The following is a 25044-nucleotide window of genomic DNA, read 5'->3' on the forward strand; positions in this document are numbered from 1 at the left end:
TAGTTTACACTATCTGTGAATTTAATTCCAGGAGAGTAAAGTGGTGGTGTTACATTCGTGTTGTAAATAAGGGATGTTTAGTATAGTAGGGTTGAATACCTCTCTTTATAGGATCGTTAAGCTTAGCTTGCTTCTGCTTCCCCAAGTTCTAGGAGTCTAAAGTGAAACATACAAATAAAGAAGCTGGTGTGGATTTCAACAATCAGGCTTTCACTTTAAGCAACAGCACGTTTTAGGGTTAACGTGGCTCAGGGGAGCATTGCTGTCAAAGCACAGAGGGTCCAGCGTCCAGGCCCATGAATCTGTGCAGAGTAGCTTGGAGGATCTGTGCAGAGACGTTTCTTTGCGCTTTGGTTTGCAAGTTTCATAATTTTGAAAGTGAGGGGAGGGTGAGGAGGGGCGGTGACGCCGTTCTGTTTTCCCCAAAGCCTGGGTCCTTGGCGGGCCCCCTCTGCGGGACTAGTTCCCATGGAAGCTGTCCAAATTTGAAGACCATGGCTTGAAAAGAAAGCCCTTGAGCAGAGTGGCTCGCAAGGAGGGAAAGGAGGGCTTTCGGGGAGCAAAGGGTGGCTCCATCTTCAACGGCAGCTCTTAGTGAGGCTGAACTGAACTTTCGGGGTTAGCGGGTGGAGCTGCTGTTTGGGTTGGAGCAGAGACCCAAAGGCGAGAAGAGGCGGAGCGGCGGTTGACAGAAGGTGGGGCTTCGGGCTTGAATCCAGACGGGTCTCGGAGAGGCGGGGCTTTTTTTGACAGTAGGCGGGGATTCGGAGGAAGGGGCGGGGCTCGGGTGGACTGCCACCAAGAGATGGGGCTTAGGATGACAAGGGGCGTTTCTTGCGATCCCGTGGTGACATTAGCAAGGCGGAGCGCCCAGAGGGCAGGGCCACAAATGACAGAAGGCGGGGATTGATCCGAGTCTAGAAGAGCCTGCTCTGGGAGCTACCTCCCGCAACGGGCGGGGCAGCTTCCAGACCTGGGGAAGGCGGGGCTTCTGCTGATAGAGGGCGGGGCTATCGCGGGCCGGGGCGGGGCTTCTGTTGACAGAGGGGCGGGGCGGCTCCCTACCTCGTCGCGGGCCAATCCAGAGGGTAGAGGCCGGGGTCGAACCCCAAGGGAGCAGCGGGGTACGGGAGTGGAGAGCCTGGCGCGGAGCGGGGTGGGGGCGCGCGGACGGCGCGCGCGCGGGAGGGCCCCGCCTCGGCCGGCTCCTTCCCTCCCTCCCCGCCCCGGTCGGCCGCTGGGGAGCGCGCCTCGCCTCGCACCCCCACCCCCGACCCTCCACGCTCCGCGGGCCCCGCCGAGCTGCCGAGGCCGTGTGCCGGCCCGCCGAGCGGTTCCGGGTGTAGGGTTCACAGGTCAGAGTTGACTCCCTGAAAAGTGCAGCCGGTTTGAAATGCAAGATGGCGGCGGCGGGGCGCTGAGAGGCGCGGCGGCCCCTGCAGGTAGCGGCGCGAGCCGGCTCCGGGACGAGTGGGCCGGGACGCCGGGGGACTGCGCGGGGGAACCGGCAGCGCTGAGCCCGCGAGCGGAGCGCTGGCCGGGCCAGGCTAGTGGCTCGCGGGCCGGCCGGAGGAGGGCGGCCCCAGGGCAGAGACCCCGGGGACTTAGCGCGCCGGCGGCGGCGGGGTGGCGAGGCGGCCGCGGCGCGGGGCGTCCGAGGGGGAGGGACCCGGCCTGGCTGCACCGGGGAGTCGCCACCGAGGGAGGGCCCCTGAGGCTCCTTCGCTCTTTCGGGGTGTCTGCGGCGGTGAAAAGAGCTGGGGGTGGACTCCGTGAGGGAAAAATCTCAGCCCCCGTCTTTAGGAAGAGCACTGAGCAACTTGGGACTGTTGAGGGGAGTGAAGACGGGGCCTCCGGGGGTTGGGGGGGGGGGCGCCGCAGGGACGGAGGAGCCCAGCGATGCTGAGGGTCCTGGAGGAGGTCGGAAGGCCTGCCCTGAGGGGGCGCGTGGCCTCGTGGGGACTGCCTCCCGGACGGGAAGGAGACATCCTCCTGCTAGAGCTGAACGCATTGGCATTGGGGTTGGAGCCCCGGGAAACCTTCGCGGGGTGGGGGGGGGCTGTACCCCACTGCAGAGAAGGCTAAGCACCCACTTCGGGGCAAGACTCCGAATTGAGTCCTTAAGAACTGTATTGCGTTTTGAGGAAGACTGGGACTTAGAAGTTAATTAAGGAGAATGGAAACGTTGTCCGTCCCTTCCAGAAGGGAGGAGACAAGGGAGGCCGACCGCGGACTCCTCCGGGCCGTGGGGCCTAACGGGAGCACTGTCCTGCTCGTGGCGGGGATGGAGGGCTGGGAAGGAGGTGTGACGGCCCAGGGAGCGGGCTCTCCCGGCAGCGAGGAAGCGCCCTGGCGGATGCCCTTTCCCTGTGGATTTACACCAAAGTTCTAGGTAAAGGGACTTGAAATTCTTTGTTTCGTGCATCTGCCTCCACCTCTCCCCTCTGTAGGTAACAGTAAAGAAAGAGCAAAACCCCAGAGAAAGAAAAGGTTCCGCTTGATATCCTTAGTTTAGATTAACGGAGCAGCAAGCTCTGGCCGGGCTTCAATGAGAGACTCAGGGCAGGGGAAGTAGGAAGCGGAGAAAGAGGGGGATCGAGAAGGAATCCAGGGGAGAGATGGGGCAGAGTGGGAATTCCACAGGCGCTCCTCTGTCATCACTCCCCATAGGAAAAGCATGAGAAGGAGCTAATCTTTCTGGAGGGGACATGGAAAGAAAGAAAAAAAAAAAAAAAAAAGGAAAGAAAAAGCTGATAATTTGTGATGGGACTAGGTTGGGATTCCACGTAACTTGAAAAAGCAATTGCCTTGGATATTAAGAGGATAACAGAAAAGGAGAGGAATGACAGGACTGGAAGATACAGGGTTCCCAGGGAGGAAGCAGCAGCTTGCCCTCCAAGAAGAGTGCCTGTTTGTGGGTTTGCAGTGTATGTGTGTACCCCCTACCTAAGCGCACCTTTAGAGTCGTTGGTATTGGTCATTGTATCTCAGTCTTTGTCTGAAAGCTTTAACTTGTGCTTTATGGTGTCACATGAATTATCTTCGTTTCTGAAAAATTATCCAAAAACAAAGTCGTTTGTTTTTATTCCATCAGTGAGGATGAACGGGAATTGGTTTTAACAGGGATATAGATTTTTAAAAATTTCTTAAGTAACAATTCTGACTCCTGATTTCAAGCTTAAGAAATGTGGGCGCTGCCAAAGCCAGTAATACTAACAAGATGAAAAGGGCCCTCATGAATATTTTTTCCTCTTAATCCGTCTCTCCTTAATCTAAGCATTTTAGGGCAAAGCTGACTAATCTTCATGCAAAATAAAATGTAAATTCTTGGGTTGTTTCAATATAGAAATGATAGCATTTCCCTTAGTGAATCTTTTTGTAGAAGTACCTCTTCAAATGCTCATTTAATGATCAGGATTACAATGAGAAAAAAAAAAGAAAGTAAGACTTGGGTACCTGATGACAGCTATGATTCATACAGATTTCTTGAACCATTCTAGTATTTTTAAAAAGAGCTCTCATGTCTTTCATGGAAATGTCTTCTCAAACACATTTCAAGTATAAACTAGTTGAGGGCCGCGCATTTGGAGTATTATTATACATATGAGCTATTCTTTGGTTTCCCCAAAGTGCATGTAGCTCTAGTTCTGTATTCAATTCTGAACAGATCAGGCTGGATGAACCAGAGTGGCACTGATGCCAGATGGTTTGAAAATATGCTCAGGCTGAAAACATAAATGTGCTTGTGCTGTGCTTGTACTCATTAATAGTAGATGTCTTTCGCTTATAGCGAGCTTATTATTTCACTGGATTGGGAGGACAGTTCGTGAATGATGTAGCAATTATTTCACTTCTCGTGATACTTGTGAGGGTTTTTTTTTTCATTAAATGTGAATAAAGTTTTACAGTTATTTTATTAATGAACTTAATAACATAGGTGAGGTGGTTCATGTTGGAGATTTTCTCTCTTTTGTATTATATTTTACATTAAGGCTGAAAGGTGATGTTATCATGCATTTATATTTTCTTTCTTATAATGTTAATTGGGCACAGAAATGGGTTATTTGGAACTTAATTTGCTGTAAATCATGGCTTTATGTTTAAATGGAAATACTATTAAAATTACCAAAATGATTATAAATTTAGCTTAGCAAATAACCTTTTTATGTACATTGCATCATCGTGGATTTGGGCTCAAGAGACTCTACTTATTTAAATATTAGCAGTGTTAAAACTCCAGTGCCTAACCTAGGTTTTTTTGGTTTTTTTTTAAGATTTTATTTATTTATTTGACAGGCAGAGATCACAAGTAGGGGGAGAGGCAGGCAGGAGAGGAGGAAACAGGCTCCCTGCTGAGCAGAGAGCCCGATATGGGGCTCTATCCCACGGTCCTGGGATCATGACCTGAGCCGAAGGCAGAGGCCTCAACCCACTGAGCCACCCAGGCGCCCCTCCCTAACCTAGGTTTTAATCTAATATCATGTTCATTAATTTAGGGAGGTGTTTGGAAATATCTATTGTACTGTAGCCAGTGTAACACATACTTTTACTTCTAAATTTCTTCTAACTTAAAATCCTTCTAAATCATCCTATGTAATCTCAAAAGTAATTTAAATTACATTTAATTGAAGGGGGGATAAACCGTGATGCTATCCTTTGAATAATAGCCAATGTTTCCATAATATTACTGATCTTATATTATTATATCCTTGTTGCTCTGATATATTTGTGGTTGTGAGTAACCAAATTTGAATGGCTGAAGCTGCTGATTTAGATTACTGATCAGGATATACATTTGAGTTTACATGTTGGAGATCTGTATTCCATAGAGTTAATTTTTACAGTAAATATTTATGTAAATGTTTCTATAGTTGCCAGGTTTTGACCTTAAAGGACACTTAATCTTTGCAGTTTATACAATCGGTATTCTATGACGTACTCAAGAGGTAGTAAGATGGTCTTTTATACCTTTGATCTAAATAAAAATATGATAGACTTTGGAAAAGGAGTTTTTATGAGCAGGTTAAGAATGACATTTATTCAAGACAGTCAGTATTTTTTACCTTTTTTTTTTTTTTTTTTTTAAAGAAGACTTTCTTAAGAGTGGAGCCCAACACAGGGCTTAAAGTCACAACCCTGAGATCAAGACCTGAGCCTAGACCAAGAGTATGTCTCGCTCAACCAAAGGAATTTTTACGCAGGATTTTGTTTTCAGTTTTTAGATTTCGATTTTTAAAAAATAGTATTCTCAAAGCCTATCTGAAAAAATCAAAAATTAGTTTACATATACATATTATTTTAAATAAAAGAATTTTGTTTTTGTTAAATTTTAGTGATTTCATATTTCCCATAGAATTTCTGACTCTTTTTTCCCCCTTCCTGAAGGTCTTTCTTTCTCTTTTTTTGGTTATTATGAGGAATGAAAGGAGATAGAAAGATTTTGATTTTGTTTTAAGATTTTATTTATTTATTTGACAGAGAGAGAGAGAGATCACAAGTAGGCAGAGAGGTAGGAGGAGGCTCTCCACTGAGCAGAGAGCCCTATGTGGGGTTCGATCCCAGGACCCCGAGATCATGATCAGAGCCAAAGACAGAGGCTTAACCCACTGAGCCACCCAGGCGCCCCAGATATTGATATTTCTAAGTACTTCTTTCATAACTGTGTTTTTCTTCTATGCTAAGTCTGCTCCTTTTTACCTTCAAATATTGTCAAAAAGAAGCTTGTTTAAAACTTTGCTGGGTATGGGCCCTGGGTGGCTCAGTCAGTTAAGTGTCTGCCTTTGGCTCAAGGTCTGCCTGTGGCTCAAGAAGTGAGCCCCACATCAGGCTCCCTGCTCAGCGGGGAGCCTGTTTCTCCCTCTCCCAATCTCCCTGCTTGTGTTCCCTCTCTCACTGTCTCTCTCTGTCAAATAAATGAATAAAATCTTTAAAACAAAGAAAAAAAGAAAGAAAACTTTGCTGGGCATGGACTGTATTTGAAAGTGAGGGCATGGTGAGAAGAGAACAATTTCTCTTCATGACTACAAGAAGATGATTTATGTCAGAACGTCGTTAGTACTATGAAACACCTTTTCAAATGTGTTGTACATTAATGATTCTCCTTGAAGCTAAGGTCAGAGGAAGTATGTGTATATTGGGGTGGGGGGTATAAATTATGATTGATTAATGTCTACCTGTTGAAGCCAACTTGTTCTAGCATTTCTTAATATATTCAAAGGTATGAAATGGAAAATAAAATTGATTGATTGTTGCCCAGAGCTTTAAAATTTTTTTTGTACAAAGTTTATGTGAAGACTTCCTTCATTGTATAACTTAAATACCTTAAATAAAAGTCAGGGAAATCTAACTGTGGGCTTACTAGTGCCAGACACTTTACATGAGTTAGTTTAAACACATCATAGTAGAGCCCCATTTTAGATGAGGGGGCGATGACATAGACAGGGCAAGTCACTTGTCAAAGACCACAGAGCTAGTAAGTGACAGATCTGAGATTTGAATCCCTGCAGTCTGGTTCCCAAACCCAAGCTCTTCATCTTTATTTACAGTCCATCTTCTGCCAAAACAACTCATCTGTTTTATTATGCAATGTATATAGCTGAGATGAGTTCTTTAATTTTTGAAGTTCATTCTAATCTTAAAATTTAAAAAGATACTTTCAGTTAGAGAGAAGTATTTTAAAATAATGCCAGTATCCAGAGCTGAAATAACATCAGGCAAGTATGCTTTCCATCCAGAAGTATCAAGGAGCTCATTTGTTGCTCCTCTAGTTGCCTTGTGCCCTTACTTGTCTCAGCTGCTCTTCTCAAGAGACTCTCGTTCGGTAAAACATCTTGCAATTACTGTGTGATTCAAGAATGGATTCAAACAGGTTACCAATTTCCTATAGTATTAATAATTCATTTTGGAAAATAACTTCCCCTCCTTAGCAGCTGTTTCTTATCTTCTCTTCTAGTCCACATCCTGTAGATGGATAGTAAAGGAGTTTCCAAACAAGGAGATACCAGGAAATGAAACTGTAGAATCCCAGGCTGCAGATCACAGGATGCTCCACGGAGCCTACTGGGAAAATGCTCTTTTCCTTTTCATGAAAATACTGTAGCCATTCAGCCCAAGCTTTAACTTAACCTAGAAGTATTTTACTAAAGGCTTGGGGTATTTACATTATTTCTTAAGAGCCTCTTCATGAGCATGTGTATAATAACAGGCAGAATCACGGGATAAGGTATTTGGAAGAAATCATCTTCCTTAATATTTATTCATTTTGTCTACAGTTTCAGTGTTTAAAGAACAACAGCTAAAATGCTTCAACCCTTCAAATGCACTATTTACTGATATTTACTAAGAGAAGCAATCATAGTTTTCATTAAATTTTCCTGATTGGTTTAAGTACTCTGAATAATACGCCACATTTTTGGACTTGTATCTCAATTTTTGGAGAATGATTTTCGTTTGTTTGTACAATCTCTGCTTCTCAGCACACCAATTGAAATGCCATTTGGTAGTAGCCTTCTTGCAAAAATGAAATAAACACAGGTCATTCTATTAGATACCACATGTTTTGGGGTAGAGTACCACCAGTTTCTTTAAGTTGTATTGGCTTGTTGCCAGCATTTATAATCTACTCCATTCCAATTAATGCATTGTAAACCAGGATACAAATATCAATGAGTTTATGTATAAACATACGGAACATATATTTCCTCCCACCTCTTAGTTTAACTAAGTTGTCTTTCATAACTTTTGTGTACTTAATATTTACAATTCCCAATTTCTTTATCTCAACTTTTATACTAGAGTCTGCATATATTCACATTTTGATAATTTTTACTGAAAATAATACAATAGTGAAAATAGGATTTGGTTGTTTTATATACTATAAATAGAATTTTTGAGAGTTTTAAATTTTGTGTTTTTTACTAACATTGAGTCTGGCATTTAAATGATTCTTTTATAATTTTATGAGGAAATTACATTTTTTTTCTCAAAACTACTTTACTTTTAAAAAGCTAAGGCATAAACTTTAAAGTCCTAAGACTGAATTATATCCAGGATATTCAAGTGTATTCAAGTGATTTTTTTGTTGTTGTTTTTTTGTAGGATATGGCAGATAGGTACTTCAGACCTGTTGGTAATGATGGCCTGAGCTAAACACCTAATTTGAAGGGACACCCTCCATGTCAAAGAACAGAATGCTGAAGAAGCTATGGCAAGTATGTGTTTCATAGGATATGGTGAAACTCAGATTCTGAATATGCTCACTTTAGATCCCATGATACTATATTTGGCTAATGTCTTAAAAGCTTTCCTTAAAAAAGCAGCACTTAGTCTTGATGCTTTGTTAAGAAATATACTTTTAAACTTTAAAATATAGGAGTATTGGCTGCTTTAATGACAAAGGAAGCAGCATCACAATTCATGATAAATCTGTGGATATATTAATAATTGATTTTTCAGTTAGTATTTGCTGAAATACACTGTGTGTCAGGCACTGTACTGGTGGTGTGGTAACAGTGGTAAATAAGACAAATGAAGGTCATGAAGGCAGAGAACTTTTGTGGGGTAATTGATCTAGAAATTTTACTTTTTTTTTTTTTCACCTGTATCCAGAAAAATTCTTCAAGACTTAAAAGAACAATTTCTGAAAATATATTTCCAATATATAGTCTACTAATAATAGTTAATTATAATTCTAAAAATTAGGATATTGATGATTAAGTACTTTGTTTTAGGTTAAGCATATGATTTTATATTTTAGTTAACTGACATAACTTGGCTTTTATAAGAAGCATTAGATCACATGCTGTAGTGTTGAAATAGTCACACTTTAGTCCAATTGTTATTTTATTTTATTTTATTTCTTTTTATTTATCTGTTTGTCAGAGAGAGAGGGAGAGAGCACAAGCATCGGGAGCAGCAGGCAGAGCAGACAGAACAGACAGAGGGAGAAGCAGACTTCCCGGTGAGCAAGGAGCCCAATGTGGGAATTGATCCCAGGACCCTGAGATCATGACTTGAGCCAAAGGCAGATGCTTAACCGACTGAGCCACCCAGGCATCCCTGGTCCAGTTGTTATTTTATTTTAGTTAATTCCAGAACATACTAGGAAAGATTTTTTTTTTTAAAGGTTTATTTTTGTATTTTTGAGAGAGAGAGAAAGAACTCTCTCTCATGCATGTGCACACACAAGTGGCAGGGGGTGGGTGCAAAGGGAAAGAATTTTCAAACAGACTCCCCGCTGAGAGTGGAGCCCAAACCGGGGCTTGATCCCACCACTCTGAGATCATGACCTGAGCCGAAACCAACAGCTGGACGCTTAATGGACTGAGCTACCAAGGAGCCCTGGATTCCATAGCTATTAATGTGGTGGTTCAACTTTCATTTTTTAAAAAATTATTAGAGTCCTTACAAGCTGGCATAATTATCTTTCAAAGTATTTTTTAGTAATCGAATGATTATATCTTGAGTGAAACATGTAACAGTTATTTTATAAGTAGGGAAGGTAACAAACAGATAAATGATTTTTCAGCCTCTTAATGATAATCTCATTTGTAATCAAGCATAGTGTTCTCGTGTAAGACTGTCTTACACGAAAGATTTAACATACCTCCTTGAGAAAAGTAGGGGAAAACTATTTCCAGCAAAAAATTACTTTGGGGTAATACTACAAACTTTAATAACAAAGATAGGAGATTTCATTATAGTACTTATTTATGTATCACTCTCAGTATTTACATACGTACGTACATGCCAGCAGAAGGCAGAGAAACAGGACGTTAGTGTTGTAGAGACACTTCAAAAAGACATTTCACTCCTCAAATCTAGGATCAGTGCTTATCAGGAGAAATCTGTCTGACTTGGATTCTTCTCTTAATCTTTAGCAGTATTAAGGTTGGCTTTCTCAGGTGGAAAAAAAACAGGTAGAGGATAGAATTTCTACACCCTTAAAGCTTAGTTTAGCATTAGCAAAAGGATCTTCTAAAATTAGATAATTTTTGGCCAGAGTTTCTTCGATGCTTTCATTTTTATCACATTTACTCCTGTCTATATACACCTTCATACTCAAATTTTGATTGTCTTGAGATCATTTTGTCAGTTTTCTTGAGATTTATCTCTTAGGTAATGATTCTAGGCTACCATAATTCTTAAAAACATTCGCTGTGGGTACAAATTTAGGTTGTCACATTTCTCATTTAATTTTCTAAGGAACTTGACCATTGTTTCTAAGTATTTTTACATTTTGGCTTTGAAAATGGCCTGAAAATGGCCTTTTTTAAATTAAAGAAAGCGTCTTCTCAGACACTTTTTTCTTTAACATGGTGAATATTCTTTATTTTAATTTGACCCTGTTATTCTTTACTTCAATTATTATTTCATGCATTCTGTGATTTTGGTGGATTTGTAACTTTTAGTTTGAATACAAACATATTAAAATAAGTTATTTTCAGGTTAAACAGAACTCTGACTCAGAGAATAAGAAGTGAAACTATATAGGATACAGAGTTCTAAGAATTCTCAGTATAGGTATGAATACATATGCCAAAGGATTCTGAGTTTATGTTTTAGCTTCCCTGAGAACAGTTTTCAGCTGGTACCGTCTCAAAACTAACATAATCCTTAAAAATTATAGTTATTTTATGTGTTCATATTTGACTAAGAATCGGTATGAAAGTTGTTTTTATTCACATAAAGTCTTACCAATATAATATGCTTTTGTGGCTAACGAGGCAAATTGTCTGTTAAGCATTTAATTTGAAGTATAAGACAGCCAAAGAAACAGAGGCATAGAAATTCAGTATAGTTATAGCTCTACTTAACTATAAAAAATTTTAGACTTTTTGTAGCCCTAAGTATAGAATTTGAAACAATGTACTATTATAGTGTATTACATTGAGAACTTATTTTTTAATCTCTTTAAAAATGTAGAACACCATTAGAGTATAGTTTTCTCCAGGAACAGAAAAATAATGATTCTAAGTTGAGATTTGCATTTGCTGTTTTTACAGGAACAATTTTCTCCTGAATTTCACTGCAGGACTAATTCTGTGAATGAATTTATCTCCCTTGTTTCATTCTTAAAAAATCCACAAATTTAAACATATACTACTCATATATAAAGCTGATTTGTTACAACAGAATTATAGATGTTGGTAAATGTTTGTTGCATATTCATTGCTATATTTTAATAAATAGAAAGTTCTATAAATAAAGATGTTTTAATATTCTAATGACTAAGGTAATTTTATTAGTAAGGATTTTACCATTGGAAGTAATCCACTCTAAAGTAAACACAGTTGTTCTTTATAACTCCTCTATAAATAAGTGTTTAATGAAGTAAAATATTATAATACACAACTTTGAAGGGTTTCTTTTTCCTGCAAGTCTTAATGAGGCCTTGAGAGGCCACGCGTTGGCACTGGGGATCTACCGTGGAGAGCTAAGTAGACATTCTTTCACGTAAGAACTGCTGTTAGAATTGTCCCCAGTTTTTATGTTGTGATAAAGCGAATTTTGCTTTCATGAAATGCTTTTCTGTAGGGAAACTTTGTTGTAATTATTTTGATGAATTAAGAATCATGAACTGTTTAAGGGGTATCCTACCCTCAGGAGAAGAGCCAAGATGCAGAGAGAACTATGGAAATTGGCCTGACCTAGATCCGTACACTGCAGATTCTGAGTACTCTTGAGGGTTCATAGAACTAGTTTGACTTCTCAGACCATGGAGCAGCTCCCAAAAATGTGTGGAATACACTTGAATGTTTTACATACTCAGGGATTTCTGCTTCCCCTGAAAAAAACCTTTATGTAGCACATGTTTTTACCTTAAAAATAGAAAGTAAATATTGTTTCCAGCTCCAAATGACCATCAGAATATTCTAGTCTAGGGCTGCCTGGGTGGCTCAGTGGGTTAAAGCCTCTGCCTTCGGCTCAGGTCGTGATCCCAGGGTCCTGGGATCCAGCCCCGAATCGGGCTCTCTGTTCTGCGGGGACACTGCTTCCTCCTCTCTCTCTCTGCCTGCCTCTCTGCCTACTTGTGATCTCTCTCTCTGTCAAATAAATAAATAAAGTCTAAAAAAAAAAAAAAAGAATATTCTAGTCTATTTGCAATTTTAAGGCCTTGAAATTATTTGTTTGTTGTATTTTATAATAAAGCAATATTATAATAATATTAAAGAAAATTTGTAAATAGCACTCTTAAAAATTTCACCCATAATCTCATGTGAAAATTTCATTTCTTTATATTCTCATCTAGTTTTTTCCCATATGCCTACATATTTTCCCATAGTTATTTTGTAATTAATATGTAAATTTTGTTCTGATTTTTTAAATTTAACAGTAAATGAATAAATATTTTTTTCATATTCCTACACTTGATCTTAGCCAAAAGGCTGAGAAGCTATTTTTTCCATATTCTTTAATTACTCTTGATTACCATTTTTAATGATCATATAACAGTTAGTTGATCAGGTCGGATTGTTTTGTTTTGTTTTGTTTCCATTTTTCTACCGAAAAGTTAACTGAAATAGCTTTCAAATATAATTATATTTACAGTGCTGGATGCATTTAGAGCACAATTTTTAAATTTTTTTTTTTTTAAAGACTTTATTTGACATAGAGTGAGCTAGAGAGACACAGAGCAAGCACAAGCAGGGGGAACATCAGGCATGGGAGAAACAGGCTCCCTGCTGAGCAAGGAGCCTGATGTGAGGCTTGATCCCAGGACTCTGGGATCATGACCCAAGCCAAAGGCAGACACTTAACAGGCTGAGCCACCCAAGCGCCCCCATAACTTTTTATCTTATTGGCCGTCTTCACTTTGTGTTTTAATTGCAAAACCACCTAGCTAGTTAACTAGTCAGTTGTGCAACTGAACTCTACCCTCTTTTTACAGGTAAGTAGTGCCAGGTTCCCCAAATTTTGAGCTTTTGATTTTGAGCTCTGTTTTTAGTTGACCTTCAAGTAGAGGATGAGATGCTGTCAGCTAATAGCGATTTCTGTATGGCAATTTTCCTATCTCAGACCCATTGCACTTTAATGATAAAAGGAGATAAATTGGACCTACACCAAAGACATTCTTATTCTTTTTACCCTTTCTGCTTTTTCATTCAATTTGTGTGCCTTATCAGCTGATTAAGTTGAGAGAAAGAGAGAAAGAGACAATAATACTAGATAAGTGGTATTTCTTCATCTCCCAAAAGAATTTTTCAGAGACTAGAAAATAACACTAATTAGGCATCTCCTGTGTATCACAGTGTGTGAAGCATTTTTATTTGATCAGCCTCTGAGGTGGATAGCACCCTTCTTATTTTCTCCAGGGCAACTGGTTCTGTTTCCTTTCTAGAAACCTCCTGCAGTGTGCTCGTAGAGTTCCTGATGCTTCCTCTCATAGCATTGATCACAGCTATTTTAAGTGATTGTTTACTGCCTGTTTTTCTTGTTCAACTGCCAGTACCTGACAGACCTGAGGCAATCTGTCGCAGTCATAGCCTTACAGTAGTACCTAACACAGTGCCTGGCCCATGGTCGACAGTCAACAAATAGTTGTGTGAATTTATTGAATTGAAGAATGCCGGTTTTATAGGTGAGAAAATTGAGGTCAATACTGAGTAACTTTTACAGTCACTGGACCACTGAGTGACAGAGGAGACTCCAGAAACAGTGGTTTGATCCTATATCACAGTGCCTCTGTGAATGTGTTCCTCTGGGCCTTGGTTTCTTCTGCCAGAAAAACGGGGTATTTGTCCTGAGTTCCCTGCTTCCCCCCAGATCATGAATTTATATAATCAGGACCCTGAAGATGCTTTTATTTGTGCTTTGGTCTGTTTTTGAACTATATACATTATAGTAGAACTGAGTCAATGGCCCAAACCTTGAGGTTCTTTTGGGAATTCTCAGTCTCCCTTTAGAAATATGTTAGACAGTACAGTGACTCTGGTTTTGTTAGGTAAATGTAAACAGTATCAGGAGTAAAGTGGACAGATTGTTTTTTGTGTATTTGAGTGTAGCAGTCACCTGAGCTTGAGGCTGTGTTTAATACCAAGATAATCAGATTTGAGTCTTTTGCATTATTGAAGACTTATTTTTAAAAAGTTTCATTTAAGGGGCGCCTGGGTGGCTCAGTGGGTTAAGCCGCTGCCTTCGGCTCAGGTCATGATCCCAGGTCCTGGGTTCGAGCCCCACATCAGGCTTTCTGCTCAGCGGGGAGCCTGCTTCCTCCTCTCTCTCTGCCTGCCTCTCTGCTTACTTGTGATTTCTCTCTGTCAAATAAATAAATAAAAAATCTTAAAAAAAAAAAAAAGTTTCATTTAAGTAGCTTGTTTTAAGTTTATATTGCCAAAACCAGCGCTTCCAAAGGAGAACACACCATGGTGCGTATACATCATTAGATTGTAAAATAACCTATGAATATTTTGTAATTTTTATGACTTTAGCAAAAAATATTTAAGCTTTTAAAATTTGTTTATATCTGCGTAAGTTCTTATGAACTGACCTTTCTGAGCTAGTAAGCTATAAGGAAGAGAAATAAAAATAATAATTTAGCAAATTCCTATTTTTAAGCAAGACAAAATGAAACGTAAGCAGTTTAACATAAGACCTAGAGAGCCAAAGTAATAAAGGGATCTTAGCTCCTCAAGTTTCTCTTCTGTATCTCTTATTAGTCCTGGCTACTCTGTTCTACCCCTAGGTGTCCAAGCCCTGCCTTCTACAGTGAAACAACCTGAAGGACACATTAAATTCAGTTTAGGTTCGTTTTCAAATTTCATGTCTCAGTAGTGATAAACTGAGAAGGATTTTTGGTGACATTGGTACATTGTCTTGAAAGTAATTTTTAAGGCACAGGCTTTCAGACACATCTCAGAACCCTTCAAAGGTAGAAGTAGGGTTTGTAGGATCCATGGGATGGGATCAGGAAGTAGTTTAGCCTCTCTCCTTCTCCAGCCAGACAGCTGTTCTTTTATCTGTTTTGCCCCAAGGCTTCTCATAGAATTTTGTTTGAAGAAGGGGCTCTGCTGCTTACAACAAAAAGTTTTGAAAACCATCACCAAGGAAAGGTAGTTTCAGGAAAAAAAAAGAAAAACCTTCTACCTTTGATTTCTAACTATAGTATACTCCCAATTAAATATAATCTGAGATTCTAGGAGAATAACAGTTATAAAATAGCTTACTCCCCTGCCTTTCAACAATTCTCCTTCACTGCCAAAAATGTAGGTGCTGCTCATTTGTTACTCTTCCTTACTTCAAGCTATTTGAGGAATTCCCTGTTTCTAATGACAAAGAAATGATCAAACAGCTGCACTAGCACTTGAACGAAATAGTTAAAATCCTACTGAATTGAATGGGAGAGATGGCATTAGCTTTGTGTAAAATACTCAGTTAAGAAATAGTTTTAAATATCAGTGATTTCTTCATATCCCCTTAGTTTTAAATATCAGTGATTTCTTCATATCCCCTTAGAAACAAAGGCTTTTTCCACGGTGAGGGGGTGGAAAATCACCTTCGAGAATAGGGATTCTTTGAAAATTGGATATTCTTATTACTAATCTGATGCGTTTTGCTTTGTAATATGGGAAATCAGGGAGTGGGGGACATTTAGGCCAACTTCCCATCTGTCGCTTGGATCCATCAAATGGATATATAGTATATATTTAAATAATCCCAGTGAAGAGGATCTTGCCCCTTTCAAAGGCAGGGCACTCTCTCTTTGGACAGTTCTGTTTCCTAAAAATGTTTGTCCTTTTCCTAAAGTCAGTACATCTCATACAGACTGGGTTTTGCATTATAATATTTGAAGTAAACTTTTTCTCCTCAGTTCAGCTAGGACAAGGATTATACAAATAAATGAAAATAGTTCTAATTTGTGATAGAGAATAAACCACTTAACTCATTTAATTCATTTTCCTTTGGTTTAGACTTCAGAAGCACAATACTTTTCACTGGTGTAGCATAAGTATTTGGGTGCAAAATTATTAAAATGTGTGTATATGAGCATAATTCACTTTTTCTTGATAAGTCACAGTCATTCTTGTGAATTTCAACTATGGTTCTCTATTGTGATGCTCTCAGGGCTTATTGAGTTTCTTTTCTTTATTTCAATTTTTTTATGTAAATAGTTAATGTATATGGTAATATTAGTTTCAGGGGTAGAATGTAGTGATTCATCACTTAAATATAACACCCAGTGCTCATCACAACAAGTGTCCTTCTTAATCCCCATCACCCATTCCAGCCCATGTGCCCCACACCGCCTTCCACCAACCTTCAGTATTGTTAAGAGTTCTTATGTTTTGGGGGCACCTGGGTGGCCCAGTGGGTTAAAGCCTCTGCCTTTGGTTCAGGTCACAGTCCCAGGGTCCTGGGATCGAGCCCTGCATTGGGCTCGGGAGCCTGCTTACCCCTTCTTTCTCTGCCTACTTGTGATCTCTGTCAAATAAATAGATAACATCTTAAAAATTTAAAAAAAGAGTTCTTATGGTTTGCTTCCCTCTCTTTTTCCCCCCATCCCCTGTGTTCATCTGTTTTGTTTCTTAAATTCCATATATGAGTGAAATCGTATGGTATTTGTCTTTCTCTGACTGACTTATTTCGCTTAGCATAATAGCTCTAGCTCCATCCACATTGCTGCAGATGGCAAGATTTCATTCTCTTTGACAGCTGAGTAATATTCCATTAAATATATATACCACATCTTCTTTATCCATTCATCAGCTGGTGGACATTTGGGCTCTTTCCATAATTTGGCAGGGCATGTTGAGTTTCATAGGACTGTTTTCCTATTCATTCTAGTTCAAGTTAATATTTAGTGAGTCCCTTATTCTAGGCTTTTTGTATGCAGAGAGGATACAGAAACGAATGAGAAGTCAGCGAGGATAGTTGAGCTAAAAGAGCATTAGACTGAAGATATACAAAGGTCCTTGGAAGAATGAGATTCACCTATGGTAAGGAGACCAGGAGTATGGATAGGCTGTGGGACAGAAATGTAATACTCCTCTGGCACAGTACGGTAAGTACTAGAATAAAAGATGAACTGAGGAGGAGGAGGTCGGATCCAAGTTAAAGGGAGGAGGTGATCTATAGGGCAAACAAAGATCATCATAGTGCATGCCCAAACAAGGCTCCTGGCACAGGGAACAGCCCTGTTGTGTGCTCCTGGAGCAACAACTGGGTCTGCTGTGCCCAAAGCATAAGAAATAAGAGTCAGGAGAAAGATGGCAGGAAGTTGAGGTTGAGGGCAGGTATGAAAAGAACTGCTTGTGGCTCGAGGAGTTTGGGCTTCATTCTTCCTGTACTGGGGAAACTTTAAGTCAGGAGACTCTTAGGATCAGATATGTCTTATAAATCCTGGTAACACCATGAAAAATGATTTAAGAATAATGTTTCTAAAACGTCGATCATTCATATCCGTCTTTGCTGCTCCTGTCGTACTCGGCTATGCTACTGGAATGATAAAACAGACCAGCAGGAGGAAGAGGGCATATACACTTAATGGCCATAGTCTCTGAGTACCTGTGACTGTCTTTTATAGTTTTACGTTTCCTTCCTTGTTATCACATTATCGTTTCACAATGATAATAGTGTGCTTGCCAAAGCCGACCCTTCTCCCACTTCCCTGTCAATACAGGGCTGGCTGAAAATCCAAGTAAGCAGGCCTGGGGGCTGACTGTGAGTACAGTACGTGACCTTCAGTGATTTGGCTTGGAGATACGTATTTTGCTCCTAGAGGACTTTTTTCCTGGTTCTGGTCTTATTCTAGATCTTTATAACTGAGCTGTCCAACAACTTCAGGTAAGTGAAATATAACTGCAGTTTGTTTACAAGATCAAAATCATGCGTTAAAAACACTTTTAATTTTATTTTAATATAGGTGTTTGGAGTTGGGCTTCAAACATTTCAGCAGTTCAACAGTATATTACCTGCCAAGAATAAGCTCTTTACTTGATTGCACCATGAAAAAGCTGCTAATAAAACTTGTTGAACACAAAAATGGACTTGAAGAACCAAAAGCCATTGTTTTCAAATGAAGAATACTGAACAGTTTTAAGCCTCAATGCTTTTTAATCACCGCTGAGATCTTCCTCATAACATCAGAATGGCAAGCAGGCGAAAATCCACAACCCCCTGCATGGTCCTTGCCAGTGAACAGGATCCAGACCTCGAATTGATATCAGACTTGGATGAAGGCCCTCCTGTACTGACACCTGTAGAAAACACCAGAGCAGAGAGCATCTCAAGTGATGAAGTTCATGAATCTGTGGACTCCGACAATCAGCAAAATAAAAAAGTTGAAGGTGGCTATGAATGTAAATATTGTACTTTTCAAACCCCAGATCTAAATATGTTTACTTTCCATGTGGATTCAGAACATCCCAATGTCGTGCTAAATTCATCCTATGTCTGTGTTGAATGCAATTTTCTTACCAAAAGGTATGATGCACTTTCTGAGCATAATCTGAAACATCACCCAGGAGAAGAGAATTTTAAATTGACTATGGTGAAACGAAATAACCAGACAATCTTCGAGCAGACAATAAATGATCTGACTTTTGATGGTAGTTTTGTTAAAGAGGAGAATTCAGAGCAAGCTGAACCTGCAGAAGTTGCGTCTTCAGGAATATCTATCAGTAAAACTCCGATCATGAAAATGATGAAAAATAAAGTGGAGAACAAACGGATTACAGTTCACCACAACTCAGCTGAGGACGTTCCCGAAGACAAAGAGAATGAAATCAAACCAGACCGTGAAGAAACTGTGGAAAACCCAAGTTCTTCGGCTTCTGAATCTAATTCAAGTACTTCCATTGTAAATAGAATACATCCGAATACTGCCAGCACGCTCGTGACCCCCGCAGCAGTTCTCCCTGGGTTAGCTCAGGTGATAACTGCTGTATCAGCTCAGCAGAATTCCAGTTTGATTCCCAAAGTCTTAATCCCTGTTAATAGCATTCCCACCTACAATGCTGCATTGGATAACAACCCCCTTTTGCTCAACACCTACAACAAATTCCCTTACCCAACAATGTCAGAAATTACTGTTCTTTCCGCTCAAGCAAAATACACAGAGGAACAGATCAAGATCTGGTTTTCAGCCCAACGCCTAAAACATGGTGTCAGCTGGACTCCCGAGGAGGTAGAGGAGGCCAGAAGAAAACAATTCAATGGAACAGTACACACTGTACCTCAGACCATAACTGTTATTCCTACACACATTTCCACGGGGAGTAATGGTTTACCATCCATTTTACAGACATGCCAAATAGTTGGTCAGCCAGGTCTGGTCCTTACACAAGTAGCTGGAGCGAACACCTTGCCTGTAACAGCACCTATAGCCTTGACCGTGGCAGGGGTTCCAAGTCAAACAAATGTACAAAAAAGTCAGGCGCCTGCTGCTCAGCCGAATGCAGAGACAAAGCCAGCCACAGCAGCCATCCCACCTTCTCCGCTCATCAAACATGAAACCGCAGCTGCGAACCCTGATTCCTTTGGCATTCGGGCCAAAAAGACTAAAGAGCAACTGGCTGAATTAAAAGTCAGCTACCTTAAAAACCAGTTTCCCCATGATTCAGAAATCATCAGACTTATGAAAATCACAGGCCTGACTAAAGGAGAGATTAAAAAATGGTTTAGTGACACAAGGTACAACCAGAGAAATTCAAAGAGTAATCAGTGCTTACATCTCAACAACGACTCCTCCACCACTATTCTTATAGACTCCAGCGATGAAACCACGGAGTCCCCCACTGTGGTTACTTCACAGCCGAAACAATCCTGGAATCCTTTTCCTGACTTCACTCCCCAGAAGTTTAAAGAGAAGACCACAGAGCAGCTTCGTGCCCTTCAGGCGAGTTTTCTCAACAGTTCTGTACTCACCGATGAAGAATTAAATAGGTTAAGAGCACAAACCAAACTTACCAGAAGGGAAATTGATGCTTGGTTTACAGAGAAGAAGAAATCAAAAGCTTTAAAGGAAGAGAAGGTAGAAATAGACGAAAATAATGCAGGTAGTTCCAAAGAAGAAGCTGGAGAAACTTCTCCCAGAGATGACTCTGGTGCACCTAAGCCAGGGAGCACAGGCAAGATCTGTAAAAAAACACCCGAGCAGTTACACATGCTGAAGAGTGCTTTTGTCCGAACACAGTGGCCGTCACCGGAAGAGTATGACAAGTTGGCTGAAGAAAGCGGGCTTGCTAGAACAGACATCGTCAGTTGGTTTGGCGACACTCGTTATGCTTGGAAAAATGGAAATCTAAAATGGTACTACTATTATCAAAGTGCCAATTCGAGTAGTATGAATGGTTTGTCCTCACTTCGGAAAAGGGGGAGAGGGAGACCCAAAGGAAGGGGAAGAGGAAGACCACGTGGGCGGCCAAGAGGAAGCAAGAGAATGAACAACTGGGACAGGGGGCCATCACTCATAAAATTTAAAACTGGAACTGCAATACTCAAGGATTATTACCTGAAGCACAAATTTCTTAATGAGCAAGACCTTGACGAACTTGTGAACAAATCACATATGGGTTATGAGCAGGTCAGAGAGTGGTTTGCAGAAAGACAGAGGAGATCAGAGTTAGGGATAGAATTATTTGAGGAAAATGAGGAGGAAGATGAAGTTATTGATGATCAGGAAGAGGACGAAGAAGAGACAGATGATAGTGACACTTGGGAACCCCCACGACATGTGAAACGGAAGCTTTCTAAATCAGATGACTGAAATGTAAGTTTTTAATCTGAGTGTATATTCATCAACCACATACATTTAGAATAGTCATCTGGTATCTGACACCTTCACTTTTGACAGTTTTTCTAAAATGGTTTTTTTCTTTTAGCTAATAAGAAGACTAGGGACCTTGACTGTGACCACGAGACATGATTATTATGTGTGGTCTGATTATTATAACTATTACATTTATTATGTAGAATTTAATGCTGCTTTAATTATTTACTTTTTTAAAATAAAATGTTTTTTCACTTTGTTTTAAGGGAAGGTTACCCATTCTCATAGAAGGGAGACTGATGGGGGGGGCAGAATTCATGGATACTAAAGATAACTAAAATGTATTGCTTGCAACCCTCCTTCACTAAAGCTTCATTTTTTGCCTATTTAAGGAAAGAATTCAAAAATGAAAACTAAAAAGAAGGGGAAAAGTTACTGAAGGACAGACTTACCACAGGGGCGAGGATTGCTCAGTTTTAGGAAACTAGGTGAAAAATGGGTATCTTTTTAAATTCATTGTATTGCCCCCAAACTATTAGGTTTTTAACTAGAGTTTAAAATGCTTTATGTGTTAAAATTATTCAGTAATTTTTTGTTGAAAGCCAAAGGTCTGTTTTAGGCTCTGTGTAAATTCATATTTGCTTAGATGGCATCTGTTTTTGAAAACTGTGATATAAATTATTTCTGTCTTAGAGATCAAAAGGTAAATAACAGATTTGATATTAAATTAACTCAGTTGCCTAAAGTGTCTTTTCATTCTTTGATAGAAAACAAACCTGCTACCAGCAGAAACACTGTATTTGGTTAAAAATATATCTCTTGCTATAAAAGTGCAAGTAAATATGCTTTAAATCTGAAAGGTTTGGCATGTTCCTTACATTTTAATTCTTTTATAGATTGAATTAATTAAAATTTCACTGTAGCTGCAAATCAGATACCTTATTTAAAGTTAGGACGTCAGTTCTTAATACTTTTGGAATTTAATAGCATAGTTCCATTCTTCTCTACTCTCCGTTTTGGAGTCTTCTAGAATAAAACTATACTCTATTGAGAATAACGCACTTCTCATGAAATGTTTGTCTACATCTATCAGTAGTCCAAAAGCATTTAATTATCAAAACTACTGAGGTGTTCTCGAACAGTAAAGAAGGAAACGAAACATAGATCCTCATGATCATATGTGCGTATTTACCTACTTCCGTAGCTGTTTGCATCCCTATCTATCTTCTAATTTATGCTCTGTTATTCTGCACAGTATTTCCTTAACTCCCCCATGTCTTCCTCACTGGTTTTATTTATTTTGCTAAACAATTATTTATAGAGAGCTTAATATGTACCAGGCATTTCTCTTATTGTCTAGCAGTTTTCCAGGCTTTCCATGCCTTTTCCAGACTTTCTTTTCATTAACACTTTTTTTCAAGGAGAAAAACAGATGAAACTAAAAATACACCTATTTTAGAGTAAATCTCACTGCGGGTATGGAGCGTAACGAAAGTCACAGGAAGTTAAAGTTTTGTGCAGCTTTATCCTAAAGTACAGCCCTCTGTTTCCTAATGTCAGAAATTTTCAGGACAGGCTTTCTCCTGACCCAGATGCATAAAATATTTTTAACAAGCATTTTTTTTTTTTTTTTTATTGCTAAACACAAGAATTCTCACTCGGCCAAGATTAAATCAACAAATGTGTTGCTGTAGTGAATTGTCCCTGTGGTTGTAGTAACCTCATCAGTGATTCTGCAGGGAGCTGCAGCCTAAAAATAACGGGAACTTTTTGGTACAGTTTTTGACTTTAAGTTTGTGTGGATAATTCTCATGTTCTATACTGATACTATGGATACTATGAACAAAAAAAATCATATAAAGCCACAGTTTTTAAAACATTGTATCATATGTTAGACATACACCTTCATGTATTCAGCCATGCCTTTTAAAATATTCAAAAGTCTGAAATTATAAAACACATTAATTAGCAACTTACTGTCGGCTGAACAAAATGTTTCATCTTATAAAAGGATTCACCGTAAGTTCCCTCTTAATGGTTATTTCTTCACCTAAATATGGTTCAGTTTGCCAAAAATAGGTAACCAAAACTTTTCCAAAGTAGTTATTGCAAAAAGTGAAATACATATATCTCTTTTGCACAAGCCAGACTTGTATATAAAATACAAAAGCCTTTAGATTTCAGTCTGTTTATTACAAAAACTGACAGTGAAATAGATACTTCCTATGAATAATTGTTTTTATAAATTATTACATATAGGTGAAAATGTCTATATGCAGAACATATACGTAGGACTTGCACACAAACCCTAGTGCTTTATGTAAGATGTATATAGCAAGTGATTTCAGTGTTAATAAGCAAATACAGAGGATGTATTTTCGTGGCTAATTTGTATAAATTTTGTTTTGAAAGTGGTAAACATTAAAAATATGGCTTTCTTTAAAATTTTAGTATTTTATTATGTTTTCTTTTATAGCTGCCTAAAATGTTGGAGGAGAATCAATTCTTCAACGCAAGATGTCTGATTTACTGTGAATGGGCCCAATCTTTGATGACACTGAAAACATTTTGGGGCATACACATTCTCAAAAAATAGGATCCAATACCCAAAAGAAATGGAACTTAATGTTGTGCCAAAGTTAAACTACTGCATTTGGCGGAAGTTCTGCAATGTAAATAGAACACTAATTAAACAACTTGTAAAAATTCGAATTTTAATATAGTACATTTTTATTCTGATACGATGGAGATGTTCTGATCCTTAGACTTTCTGAGGGGGTTTAATGACCACTAGAACCTGTCCTCATATTTTGTCCAGCTTAATACTGTATGTCTAGTGAGATGGGCCTTATTGCCTATATTCTTTGATATGTGATTAAGCTTATAGCTTTGAGTGACCAAACATTTTACAGAGTAAAAATTGTTAGAAACAGGAAAAAGAAGAACCTGATTTATTTCTATGTCTTATTTATCAGGCCCTGCACTAAGATTTAAATTTGTGCATGGGCTTGTACAATTTCAATGTACGTGACAAAAAGCCAGCCTATTGACACATGTTGAAACATAAAATTGTGTGATAACAGTGGCCCTTAATGATTGGATCTTTAATTGAACACATTCATGGATACCACTATTACTCTGTAATACTCTGTTCATTTTTTTCATTAGAGGCCGAATTTGCTTTGTATTAAATTAAAGATAATCGATACTGAAGAAGGAAATGAAAATGGCATAAGAATTTGGATAGGGTGAAACTCTGAAATAAATATTTTACCAAAAATGTGAAGAAGAACCATATAGTAAATATATACTTAGTGTTTTCTTACAATCATATAGAAATCAGAAATGTTTGTACAGTTATCAGATCAGAATTTTCGAGAATTGTCTTTCAGGGAAATTCTACTTTATGTAGCAATTTCAGTGAAGAGAGGAAAAAAATTCTGAACTGATCATAATGAGTTAAAGGTTAGCTTTTGACTTATGAATCATGGGAGTGTTAACTGTTAACTCTTGCCATATCAGGAGACTGAAAGTTCATACTAACTTATAAACTTTGTAAAGACCGGTGCTGTTCATTCATTCATGTTGAGAAGGACCCTTTTTTTGTGACTATAGGATTGTTTTTCAAAATGTGCTTTCTTCATAGAGAAAATGTTCAGTTTAATTAGCTCTGGATTTTAAAATGTTTTTCTGAATGACCGGATGTAGTGGGCTCGGCCAGTTTCTTTTGTCTAATTTAATGAATAATATTAAGCTCTTGTTTTTACCTAAATGTTTGTCAGCTAATGAAATGTTATGAAAAAGCCTTGAATATGCATGCTGCTTTCATTTTTATAAACTTTTTATTTTTTAACTATAGCTTTATTAGTAATTCCAAAATGCTGCAATTTAGCTGATTTCTTCACTCAGACAGCTGGCTTTGTGGGTGGCTTTTTCATACTACTGTTAACTTTTTTAAGAAGAAGCAATGTAAAGACTGTAACAATTTAATGCACTAAACTGTTCTTTCTTTTACACATTTAAAAACTTCTTAAAGCACTCTGTATTATAATGATTAAATTGCTCCCTTTTTTAAACCATTGCTAATGTGGTCTGAGTTTTGTTTGACAATTTTCGTATTTTCAAATTTGAAATGTCAAGTATTGGAAATCAGCCTTTGAATAATACATTTATATCATGTTTCCCTTGCAATGTGTCAACTTTGTATAGCCGTAAATAACTAGTAATAATTTCCCCCTCTGTCTCTTTTATAAACTTGGCACTTCATTCTGCTCGATCTTTGCTCGCTTTTAAATATATATATTTGACAGAGCAAAACTCCTCTTCTCCCAGTTGAT

The 25044-nt window shown here is 38.9% G+C and overlaps 1 protein-coding gene across 6 annotated transcripts; it reads left to right on the top strand.

The window, feature by feature from the left end:
• The first annotated feature begins 1077 nt into the window (after positions 1–1077).
• On the top strand, positions 1078–24788 carry ZHX1 (zinc fingers and homeoboxes 1). 6 transcript variants are annotated; one of them, XM_047724034.1, is made up of 5 exons: positions 1079–1442; positions 2203–2392; positions 8098–8210; positions 17861–20707; positions 23184–24788. In XM_047724034.1, the coding sequence occupies exon 4, from the start codon at positions 18086–18088 to the stop codon at positions 20702–20704; it is 2619 nt and encodes an 872-aa protein (XP_047579990.1). In that variant the 5' UTR covers positions 1079–1442; positions 2203–2392; positions 8098–8210; positions 17861–18085; the 3' UTR covers positions 20705–20707; positions 23184–24788. The 6 variants fall into 6 exon arrangements, with proteins under 6 accessions (XP_047579993.1, XP_047579990.1, XP_047579991.1 ...); XM_047724035.1 differs by lacking the exon at positions 2203–2392 and adding an exon at positions 8881–8959; XM_047724038.1 differs by lacking the exon at positions 2203–2392 and adding an exon at positions 8881–8959 and having other exon boundaries at positions 1079–1355.
• Positions 24789–25044: the final 256 nt, after the last annotated feature.

The sequence above is a fragment of the Lutra lutra genome, chromosome 4 (assembly GCF_902655055.1).
Source record: "Lutra lutra chromosome 4, mLutLut1.2, whole genome shotgun sequence".
NCBI classification, from domain to species: Eukaryota; Metazoa; Chordata; class Mammalia; order Carnivora; family Mustelidae; genus Lutra; species Lutra lutra.

Excerpts from the sequence above, each read along its gene's own strand:
- ZHX1 (XM_047724037.1), top strand. The coding sequence starts at position 18,086 with ATGGCAAGCAGGCGAAAATCCACAACCCCCTGCATGGTCCTTGCCAGT.